The sequence below is a fragment of the Centrocercus urophasianus genome, unplaced genomic scaffold (assembly GCF_019232065.1).
Source record: "Centrocercus urophasianus isolate 14NV4802_14NV808 unplaced genomic scaffold, USGS_Curo_1.0 seq_13, whole genome shotgun sequence".
Lineage (NCBI taxonomy): Eukaryota > Metazoa > Chordata > Aves > Galliformes > Phasianidae > Centrocercus > Centrocercus urophasianus.
The window spans coordinates 9266479-9278590 of NW_024884475.1; the positions used below are offsets into that span (position 1 = coordinate 9266479).

The 12112-nt window shown below is 43.9% G+C and overlaps 1 protein-coding gene across 1 annotated transcript in view; it reads right to left on the reverse strand.

Annotated features, from left to right (window-relative positions):
* The window catches only part of CPZ (carboxypeptidase Z), a 36442-nt gene extending 24621 nt beyond the window's left edge, over positions 1-11821 (reverse strand). The window contains exon 1 of the mRNA XM_042812286.1: positions 11583-11821. Within this exon, the coding sequence (XP_042668220.1) occupies positions 11583-11670 (88 nt within the window). The 5' untranslated portion in view covers positions 11671-11821. The remainder of the gene's footprint in view (positions 1-11582) is intronic.
* Between the last annotated feature and the right edge of the window lie 291 nt (positions 11822-12112).

Genomic DNA, 12112 nt, shown 5'->3' on the forward strand with positions numbered 1-12112 from the left:
TTCTCTGTTTCTGGCAACTAAAGAAAAATACTGCTACTAAAGTTGTTTTCATCAGTGCCTCATAGAAGCTAAGCCATTATGTTTGAGCTTTTCTAACACTGAAGGGTCTAGTAATATCTTGGGGAACCTATGTTGTTATTTGTTCTTTGAATATAGACACCTAGCTTTTTGCTCAGTGAATTGAGCTTTGTTTTCTATTTTCTTTCTAAGGGAATTTTAAACTTCTCCCAGCAAGTTTGTTTAAATGTAATCATGTACATATGTTCTGCTAATCAGTTGATCAGTCCTTAGCCAAAATAAAATCATTATAACAAGAACAAAATTAAGCCTGGAATTTTATGTTGGAAGCAGACTTTTAGTTGGATATGAATCTAGTTCTATATTATGAACTGTCATCGATCCACATTTCCTCATAAAATAAATGAGGGCTCAGACCAAGCAGAAACAGCCCATCTCCAACAGCAACAAATTCTAGTATCCAGCAAGCTGGAAAAAATTTTATCCATAAAAACACTTTTCCTGGCTTGGTTCATTATGCTAGTGCAATACACAATACCTGGTTCATCAATACTGCTTTCTGTCATAGGATTTTAATGTTTCCCCTACTTTGGCATGATCCCTTACTAAGGTGAGAGCACGCCTAAAAAAGCCTCAGCTCAGCCAGGTCCCACATTTTGTCTTACACGTGGGGATAATCAGAGAAGAGTTTTTTGTACAGTGCTAGGTGGGAAGGAGAAAGGAATGAACACTCAGAATCAGAGTCATTAAGGTTGGAAAACACCTCTAAGATTATCAAGTCCAACCATCAACCCATCATCACTGAGCCCACCAACTCATGTCCCTCAGTGAGATTAATACCTTTCACTACACTGAAGGGTGGTTAAGAAATGACTGCACTGTAGCTGATCTTATTATAAATTGGAGACTGTGTGCACTAGGTATAGTTCTTCATGGGGAGTAGGAATAATCTTTCTCCAACTCTTTACATTTCCTCAAAAGGAACGTCCTTTCCCTCTTGGAAGGCTCTGTGACCTGCTACAAAGGCCATTTTTGTTTGTCTCTCTGATATATGATGATCAAATAATGATACTGAGTCATACACAGTTTTCCATACCAGTATTATTGTGCAGGAGTGCTATACCCATCAGTCAGTTTCATACGTGGCACAAACATATTTTCAATGGTATCCCAATATTGCGCTTATTCAGCTGGAGCAGAAAGGCATTCTGGCAACAAGATGGACTAAGTAGAGGAAACCAAAGGGAAATGGCAGCCAGGCATGGTCTGGGCATGGTGCTGCTGCTGCTTACCCCTGCTCTGGCTCTATGAACAGCCTTACCGCTTTTAGCAGATGCTGCTTTCTGCCCAGCTGGCCAGAGAGAAAGGTGCTGCAAAGGAGTGGATATCTGATGGAACAGATGTGTAAAACTCTGCTAAGTCATATCCTGCAGCTGGGTTCATGAGAGGTCTGAATCCTTTTGTGAGCAGGAATAGACATTAATACAGGAAAGACAAAGATATCTCTGGTTTCAGGTTGTCTACTACTTAGCTTCTACACTTGGTTGTTTTTATCATATTTATATAGAGGGGAAATCTATAAAGTAATAAGGCTATTATCCATTATTAAGAACATTGATTGAGGAAGATAGATCAGGTTTTCAGATGAAGAAACCAAATCCATGTAAACGTGTACCTTACCTGTGGCAACTGAAGCTGTAAATATCAGAATGTGATAAGCAGGGGCAATTCTTCAGTAAAAGATGAAGCTTCTTACAACTTATGCTTAAACTGTTTCCCACTATTTTTGGCCTGCAGTGTTCCTCATGAGCTTGAAACTATCAAGTCTCACTCACTGACAAGCAGCAAAACTGACTCTTTCCTCCTAGATCCTAAACCTAGAGCTAAGCTTAAACTTAGATCTAGAAGATGAGGATGTTCAGGGGAGACCTTATCACAGAATCACAGAATCACAGAATTGCAGGTGTTGGAAGGGACCTCCAGAGATCATCGAGTCCAACCCCCCCTGCCAAAGCAGGTTCCGTACACCAGGTCGCACAGGTAGGCATCCAGGCAGGTCTTGAACATCTCCAGAGAAGGAGACTCCACCACCTCCCTGGGCAGCCTGTTCCAGTGCTCCGTCACCCTCACCGTAAAGAAGTTCTTGCGCACATTTGTGCAGAACTTCCTATGCTGCAGTTTCTGGCCGTTTCCCCTTGTCCTGTCTCCATTCACCACTGAAAAGAATTCGTCCTCGCCATTCTGCCCCCCACACCTTAGATATTTATAGACCTGGATCAGGTCCCCTCTCAGTCTTCTTTTCTCGAGGCTGAACAGACCCAGTTCACTCAGCCTTTCTTCATAGGAGAGATGCTCCAGGCCCTTCACCATCTTTGTGGCCCTCCACTGGACTCTTTCAAAGAGATCCCTGTCTTTTTTGTACTGGGGAGCCCAGAACTGGATGCAGTACTCCAGATACCAGGGCAGAGTAGAGGGGGAGGGTCACCTCCCTCGACCTGCTGGCCACGCTCTTTTTAATGCACCCCAGGATGCCATTGGCCCTCTTGGCCACAAGGGCACACTGCTGGCTCATGGCCAACCTGTCGTCCACCAGGACACCCAGGTCCCTCTCCGCAGAGCTCCTCTCAAGCAGCTCATCCCCCAACCTGTACCGGTGCATGCAATTATTCCTCCCCAGATGCAAGACTCTACACTTGCTTTTGTTAAACCTCATCTGGTTTTTTTCTGCCCAGCTCTCCAGCCTGTCCAGGTCTCGCTTTACACTCTTTACAGCTCCATGAAAGGTATCTGTATCAAGGTGAAGGTCAGGCATTACCTCTTTTCTCAGGTAACTAGTAATAGGATGAGAAGTAATAACTTCAAGTTGCACCAGGGGATATTCAGACTGGATGTTAGAAAAACGTCTTCTCATAAATGTGGTGACGTATTGTAACAGGCTGCCCAGGGAGTTGATGGAGTCAATATCCCTGGAGGTATTTAGGAAACATGAAGATGTGGCACTGAGGGACATGGTTAGTGGGCATGGTGGGGGTGGGTTGATACTGCACTAGATGATCTTAGTAGTCTTTTCCAACCTTAACAATCCTATGATTCTAAGTACCATGCATGTGCACTATAACACACTGTTTTCTTCCTGTCTCCCTCTGCCAGAAACATCTATGCAGCTTCTGTCATCTCAGAGGCCAGCTCTGCCCAGCCTGTGGCACTTCTGTCCACCACAGCCCCCAACAAGCTGCTGTGTGAACTGTTCATCAGCCAAGGCTCCATCATGTAAACACAGACAAGTGAGCAGCCTGATCTTCCAGGTTATCAGGAGTCACTATGCATACAAACAAGAGAGAAAAGGTCTGCTACAAAGCAAGTTCCAAATGTGTATGAATGCTGGTGTGGTGTTTGGACATTTCCTACTTCTCCTAATGCCAATTCTTGCATTGGTTTGGGAGGGTGTGGCTTTGCGAGGGCCAAAGATAATTCTCCAGTGCCTGTACTTATACAAAGAAATGTGGATGCACGTAGCTGGGTCTGAGCCTCCTGCCTGTCTCTCAGAGCCCAACCCTAGAACTGCACACTCCTTCCTGCACCCATGAACTCTGGGTCCCCACGCACAGAAATGATCAGCAAAGAAATCTCTGTCACAGCTTGCTTCAGCAATGTTTTCTCTTTTTCTTGTGAGTAACAGTGGACAATAATGTACAGACAGCTTCTCAGGCCTCCAGATTAACTTGGCAGACTTCAGTTGCTGATTCTTGTGTACTTGAGAAAGCCTAATGTTTTTCCATTCTTTGAGCAGAATCTTTCCTGGGCTCAGAGGAAGACGGTTCTTCCTCCTCACAGTCCCATTTGTGGACAGGTTGCTACAAAGAGACCTTTTTCTTTCTGATTCAGAACAGTCTTTTCAATTTTTTATGACCATTTTTCTACTTTAGCTTTTCCACCAGAGGTACAAAAACCCTCTCAGTAGCACAGTTGCTATTTAAGATTATGGATAAAGTCACTTACTGAAGAGCAGAAAAGCCATTTCAAGCTTTCTGAGCCCTCTCTATAACATACACTTCTGGTTTTAATTTGCAAAAGCAAGCTTGAAAATCTACAATACAGCACATACATATTTTACTGCCAAGATCACATTTTTTCCCCTTGATGATTCAGCACTGAAAGCAGCAAGCTGCTGTGATTAACCCATAACACAGACAATAGATCTCAATAGCTACCTCCAATGCTGTGGCTTGGCTGGTTGCCTTTTCAAAAGCAAGGCCAATAGGAGACTTAGGCACTAGAGGAATAAGCCCAAAGGTGATCATAAATTCAAAACATCTAAATCATTCAGTAAGGCTTACACAATTGCATTGTAATTACTGACAGACTGAACAAGATCAGATGATTTATTTTGTAAAGAGCAGCACACCCCCTACCACTTTTCTGGGTTTCTTACTATTTTGAATAGGAAGACATATGTATTCCTTTTAGCCTGTTTAAAGTCAAACTTTCCTTTTCCAAATAGAACATTTCAGTTTCAGATCATGTTAGAATTGCTTTCTCTGTGCTTCTACATGGCCGACTGAGTCAGTCTTTTTAATGATCATCTACCTTTTAACACTAAAGATGCAAAACTTAATATCAGTGGTAATATGCAAACACTGCTGGGCTGTATCACTTTGCAATACCACCTGCAAACAGCAAAGCACTGACAACCTCCAGAGCTCAGTCCTAGATACAGCACTGGTTAAAACCAGGAAACACAGTAAGGTATCAATGGGTGGAGGATAATTTGGAGAACTAAATTAATGGCAGTGAAATGAGGCGGCTGAATAGCTTGGCTAGGGTATAAATGGTCAAGCAGAAAATAGAGAAGGAATGTAACTGTGTATCTAAGGCACATGCACAGGGGCAAAAGTGGAGAAGATCCCAAGCCACAAAAAAGGGATTTCCAGGAAAACTGAAGGAGTTAGAAGGAAAAAAAAAGCAGCCCACATGGTTAATTGCTTTTTCTGGATACATCAGAGTCTGTGTGTGGTGAGGACTATGTTCCTAACATTTATCTTCCACTCCAGCAATTACTGTAATTTTCCCAGAGAGAGATGTATTTGCTCCTTTCAGTATCTAAAGGGGGGCTATAAGAAGGAACAGGACAGACTCCTTACCATGATTTGTTTTGACAAGACAAAGAGAAACGGTTTCAAACAAAAAGGAGGGGGATTTAGATTGGATATAAGGACAAAACGATTTTTTACAATAAGGCTGGTGAGGCCTTGGAACAGATTGTCCTGACACGTGGTAAGATATCCCCGTCCTTGGAGACACTGAAGGTCAGGTTGGACAGGGCTCTGAGCAAGTTGACTGAACTGTAGATGTTTCTGTTCACCACAGGGAAGTCGGACCAGATGACCTTCAAAAGTCCCTTCCAACTCAAATGATTCTATGATGATGATTCTATGATATACCTGAGGCAGCTCTTAGGGAGTGCTAAACTGAACCCAGCAGCATTAGGATCTAAGATGGAGAGGGGTGAAATGCATTGACTAAGGAGAAAAACAGGCCTGTAACACTTGCACTGCATCACGTGAACTCCGTGAATCACAGTCAAATATCATCGATAATGTGTCACAAATGCCTAGGTAGACAGTTCAGGAGACTGAAATTGATTAGTTCCCTTTAAATAAGCAGGCAGGCAGATAAGATCTCTCTTTCTATACTCCACTTTCTTTGCCCATTCTGTATGTGCTCTCTTTGTAGTCGATCTATGCACCTGCATTTCTACAAAATGGCATATCTAAGCTAATGTCTGGATGCTGTCTGACGAAGAGTATACGTGGAAATATCAGTCCTTTTCCTTACTTGCCTCCTCAAATTGTCTAATTTGCATTCAAACACATAAAGTGCACTACCTCTACCTGCAAATGGCAGTTAACTAAAATTCAAAGCCAACTCCACTGGCTCAGAGAGAGTCCCAGGGAGAAATGGGCAGACGTGCTTCCTAGGATCTCAGTGAATGTGGGTGATACAAGCCTACTTTCAACCCCCACATGAAGAAGCCTGAAAACATTTGAAAGAGATTAATGACTAATCTGCATTCACTTTGAGGGTAAGATCACAGCAGGAAGAGGCAAGGCAATGATTGTTATTAACCCACCTTCTCTCTAATCACCTGCTTCTCAGAGTCCACTTAAGCAACCATTTTATTGAGCTATTGGGGTCCGTCCCTACAGCAATGATGCTGCAACTAGCTCCTCCAGGCCTGCTTCTCCTGTATGCACAGGGCTAGGACATGTGACATGATGCTGAAGGTGAGATGGGATCTCCCATGGGAGATGGGTGCTCTTACAGTCTGCAGGCCACCACCCAAAATCTGTGAAGATGCACACAGAGACTTGACACTCAGCAACAACTCAAAATCAACCTCAAGAGTTGTCCAGATGAAACTCAAAGCTTTTATTTTAGGAGCCTTAAACAAATTGAGGAAAATTACTGCTGGCTGGCTGTCCATCCCCACTGACTGTCTCTGTGCTTCTGGCAATCGAATTTCCTATGCCATCCCAGCTGCATCTCTGGCTGGGAAGTGCTGCTCCAGAGAGCCCTTCCAGCTGAAAATCCCAAGCAGAAAAATAACCCCAGAAGAAAACCTGCTAAATGCCTTCTTTTGGCCTCATCTGTGATGCTTTCCTTGTTGCAAGGCAAAATCTACAGCTGTGAAAAAGAAAACACAAGAAAACAAAAATAGCAACAGCAGATGCTGGACTTGCATTTGCTGTTTCAAGATCTGACCATACATAGGGACCATTTCTCTGTGCATGGCTAGTGAAAGTTAGAGAAAACTGTTCAGATCTAGACAATGCTGGTGTTAAAACAACTAAGGTGAGAAGGTTGAAGAGGTCAGGAAATTTACTACCTTCTAAGGGATCAAATTATCATCAGAGTGACTGGAGAAAGGTGAAACCGCCTACTAGGCTGGTAATGCAGATCCGTGACATCTCCATAGCTTTACTTTGTGCATGTATATTCTCTAAAGCTCAATTCTCAGTTCTCACTTTCTAATGATGCAGTACTCTCTCAGTGCTTTGATCTACCAGAGTCAGAGGCTCACCTTTCAGTAAGTTCAGCTCTGTTGAATACCGCAGGACACAGCCTCACATCTGATAAAACTCAAGATAAAAACCTCAATTTATCTTTCCAAAGCATTTGCCAAAATGTCATTCCATCCTCTTTAAGCACAGTCTATACAGCCCCCTAGAATAGCCTCATCTCTTCGTTAGGTTAGATGCATGAAACGTTATAACTAACATCACACCTGGCTCCTCTGCAAGCAGTTGAGCTTCAGCCAAATGTGGTACTTTCTAATGCTACAAAAGATGGATAGTTAATTCAACATTCTTGACCAAAATCATAATAGTGTTGGGATTTTTAAATCCATGGTTTAGCCTCATTTTGTCTCCTAAATTGGTTGTCCTCTTATAACCCTGTAAAACTGAAATAGCACCAATTAAATCAATGGAACTACAATAGGATAGACAAATGTATTGAAATTCCATGGGCAGAACAACCTTAAATTACTAAATTCCATTGACATACGACAGCTACATCCAACTAGAATGTTGTTTGTCCAAATGAGATTTAGCAGTCACAGAAATAATGAGGAGGAGCCCTGCAAATAGACCAGGATGCAGCCTGTCAGCATCAAGTACCATGTTCAAAAGAAGGCAGGTGACTTCCTCTCACATCTGCACACTCAGCCTCTCCTGATTCAGAGGAACTCACAGAACTTATGTAATATTTGCTTCAGATTTGAGAATGAGATGTCTCACATGACCTGGATCATCTAGAGGGAATCATAACTGCTGTTAGCCAGCTGCAACTCCATTCAATCCCAAATTAACTGTGTGTTGGGAAAGGCTGTGTCAAGAAATTCTAAAGATCAATCATCACTGCTTCTGAGTCTAACAGCCTAGATACATCTTATGGCAATGGACATTTTTGTGTGGGTTTTGACTTGTATTTAGACATTAACACTTCAAAAATACATAAACAAGTATCCTGAATAAAACTTTGCATTCAGATTAAAATCATACATAAGTTATTTCAGCAGTAAAAGAATATACCCACCAAGTATACTTTCAATGTATACTCACTTAGCCTTTATAAGCAGCAGTTTCTGACTCACTTCCCATGTTAAATGTTGCCAAAACCAGTGTTGCAGAAATAATAATTGTGTAAAAATACTCAAGCCACTGATGGGAATCCAAACAGCTCACATGACTTGGTGATGAAAACCAAGTTTATGAGAGCTGGAATTTCTTGTCTTGTGAGTATGCATGATGTAGTTCTGCATTCCTTTGCTTTGACAAGACTTGGATACGTCCACTTTGGGCACAGCAGTGAGACTCCAAGATCTTGGGATCTCCCACATGGGTTCCATGGCCACATTTCTCATCTGGTTCTGCCCACTGTGGGACAAGAAATGCAAGAGGAACTGTACAGTCCCATGAAGAGCAGCTGGAGAAGCTTTGCCTCTATGTGTATGCACAGGCATGGAAACAATCAGTGGAAATGTACACAACAACTGAACTAAAACACTCAACTCATGAAGCTTCAGGGCCAGCCTGAAGCTTGTGGAAGGCAGTAGCTTCTCCCTTGGTCATGTACCAATAAAGTAAGGTAAACTATGAAAATGCTGGAGAGGGGAAAGAGAAAAGCACAGTTCTTCATGCAAAGCTTTTTTTTTTCCAGTCTGAGTGTCTACAAAATGATCACTCTTACTTAAGGCCATAGATAGGATCTACCTCCCACTCCCAGTGGTTAGGACCAGGGGCCCTCCTGAAGAGGCTGGGAGGAGATGAGAAACAGCCATGTACAACAGCTTCAGTCCTCACAAGCAACATCCAGTGGGTTAACTTCATCTATAAGCAACCCTGGCAGTGTTTAAGAAGTGTCTGGATGGGGAGCTGTGATATATAGTTTAGTCGCTGTGGTAGCAATGGTGATGGGAGGATGATGATCCTGTAGGTCCTTTCCAACCTTGTGATTCTATGATACCTTTCAGCTAGAGAGTTGAAACCCAGGTGCCCAGGCACCCCCTTTCTCCTCCATAGCTCCCAGACCCATCTCCTGCCCAGAAGGCTGCACTTGGATCCCATATAGAGGCCCCACAGGCAGCAGCCCACAACACCCAGCCCTAGCATGGGGCCTGCTCCCAGCTGTCCCTGTCCCTGTGAGGGAAGCCAGCTGCTTTCAGTGCTTTGAGGCATGTGACTCCAGCCTGCTGTTTTGTTTTGGGTTTTTTTTGCTCACAGTGCTGCATTTCACTCATTACCACCAGAATACACCAGTATTCAATGTGTGGTGCTCAGATAAAACAGAAACCTATGCCATTAGCTCCCTCTGCTAAAGGCTGGTCACCTTTCAGGACAACTTGCCAAGCTGTACTTTGCTTATCCAAGCTACAAGCTCAATGGCCAGTGAAACACATCAAAGTCTGGAAGAGATGCCTCTCAACAGGGCACTGTAGCATCCTATTGCTCAGAGAGGCAGTGGCTTCCTGGCTCCTTGTGGTGATGGCACACAGCTGAGAATGGGTCTGCTCTCTCTCCCATCATGGTTCTCAGCTGCTACTCAGGAAGCTCCCCAAATGTTGCCTGATGCTGATGCTCGTGCCATACGTTGGTGACAGTCCTGGTGTAGGGTGACAGTAATCATCTCCTTATTTTACTAAACACAAGGACACACAGCATTTCATCAGGATCTTTTTACTTTTAGCTTTGTTTTGATTTCTTATTGGAAAAAAAAGAATGAGTTGCAGAAGAATATTACTGAGAATCCTCCAGCCCCAGCCTTGCTGAGAACCAGGCAGCAGTATTGGTTCCCCTGGCTTCCTCCCCTGCACTGGAAGCTCAGGGCACTTTGGCTCTGGCCACTGAATTCTGTCAAAATCTACACTTCGTGTGAGGGATCCTAAAAGAAGAGAAAATCCCAGTACAACATCTGAAGGCATAACCTGCTGGATATTGAACATGAACGTGTTCAGCACTGCAGTTCCCTGTTTTCATGTTGCCTGACACGATGTTACTTCCTTGGAAAAGGAAGAAGTCTGGCAGGTCTCTGGATACCCAGGTTGCCTCTTAATTCCTGGTGCAAGAATGGTTACTGGTAAGTGTACCCCATTCTCATACTGCACAACATACTTTAATGCCCACAGCCTGCCATCAGCCATCCTCTAGGGCCATTTTCCAGTCCTTCCATGTGCAAGGTGTATTTCCACCACCTGCCCTCCCCTAAAGACAAAGTTTGCACAACTGCAAACAGATCCTGCCACAATTACCCCTCAATTATCCCTGCTTTTATGGTTTCCAGGATTAATAACACCCCACAGCACATCTTTGATCAGCTGGAGAAGAATCAGAGCTCTCTGAGAAAGGGTATGCTGCAAACCACACAGCCTCTTCCTGTAATTGGCTGCAAATAGTCTACAACATTTCTCTTTGTGCAGCTTTATCCAAAAATAAAATCCCTTCAGGCTGTGGTAGACCTCACTTTGATGTTTGTGGGAACAGCACTCTAAAATTATATACACTGCATGGCACACGGGTTGTGTTGTATAGCAGTGCAATGTCACTCACAGATTACGACTTATATTTAAAATCCAAAATATAGCTGTACTTCCTTGGGTAACAATAAGGTCATTTTCAGGTTTTTTATCCTTTCTTGCATCCCTGTAAAATAACTCTGAATCGTTTTGAATTTGAGCTCTGAAAGCAGTTTTTCTCTCCTTTACTGTTTTTCTAGAAGGGCTTGTCACTACACTGGAATTGCTCTGCATTCACCTCCCCAGCGTCCCCACATAAAAGAAATCTAAATTAAATCCATTTGGTAAAGAAAAGCCACCACATATTTTTAAAAGATACTCAGTATTTTATTAATTAGTCAACCAGTTACTGAACCAAGAGCTTTCAACCCATTCAGCAGCGTGTTTCTATTTCACCTTTATTCTAATGGGCAAATCTATCTTTCCAGCCAATCAATTCACACAAATTCCATATTGCTTATAGCAAGCTACGACACATCCTCCAGCTCTCACATCCTAATAATTCTTCTCATACTTTGGACTTAGAAAAGAAAAAAAGTGACCTAAAGCTGAACGTAAGGAGATTTTATTAAGCACAAAAACACACAAGGTCGAAAGTTCACCTCCATGCAATCTGACTGCCAGATTCCTAGAAAGCAAGGCCAGAGATGGGGAGAGCCCATGGCATTCCCCAGATGCCAAAGGGGATCCTACAGACTGGGAACTCAAAACTGACAGAAAAACACATCTGCACACGGCCCTAAAAGACACTGGTGGGAAACATTACATTGCCTGACTTCACAAGCTTGTTTTTTTAATTTGTATCCATGCTTTCTCGGCACAGCTCCAGTTTCATCACAGAGATATCTGCAGATTCCCAAAAAGCCAATCTCCCCATCTCTAGGGGAGGGTGACATCGACCTCCCATGCCCTGAAATCAGAGTCCTTTTCTCTTCTCATCTCTAGGAGAAGGAAAAAGGCTAAAAGGGGCTTTTAGGGTGGTTAGCCTTACCTAGGGTCTCCTGGCCGGTTTCACAGCGGGGTGCTGGCTCTGTGGCCCTAAACAGCCCGGTGAGGAGGAGCAGCAGGCTCGGAACCATGCTGAAGCCCTTGTGCAGGCAGCGCAGTGATGTGGCACTCGCTGCCTGATGGAGCGGCTCCTCTGCTTGGAGCCTCAGCACGGCTCTGGCTCTCCAAGGCACGGAGGAAATCGGTGCACTGCGAGGGCATGCCCACGTCTCGCTGCATATGCAGTCCAGGCATCAGATTTCAGCTAGCATTCGAGCTTGGAAAGCAAAAGGCTTTGAAGCAGAGAGGGAGGAGGGATGAGCTCTCCCTCCCCTCTGCCTCCCCACGGTCTCCCTGGTGCAGCCCGGTTTGTTATTTCGGTAGCAGTGGGGGGTGAAAGGGGTCCCTGCATCTTGGGGATGTGGTCCCTCACTTCATTCTTCGTGCTGCAGTTTTCCCAAGGGAAAGGGGAGCGGCAGTAAAGCCTGTCTCACTGAGCTGAGAGCTACTGCCTGGAGAAAACAGGGAAAAGAC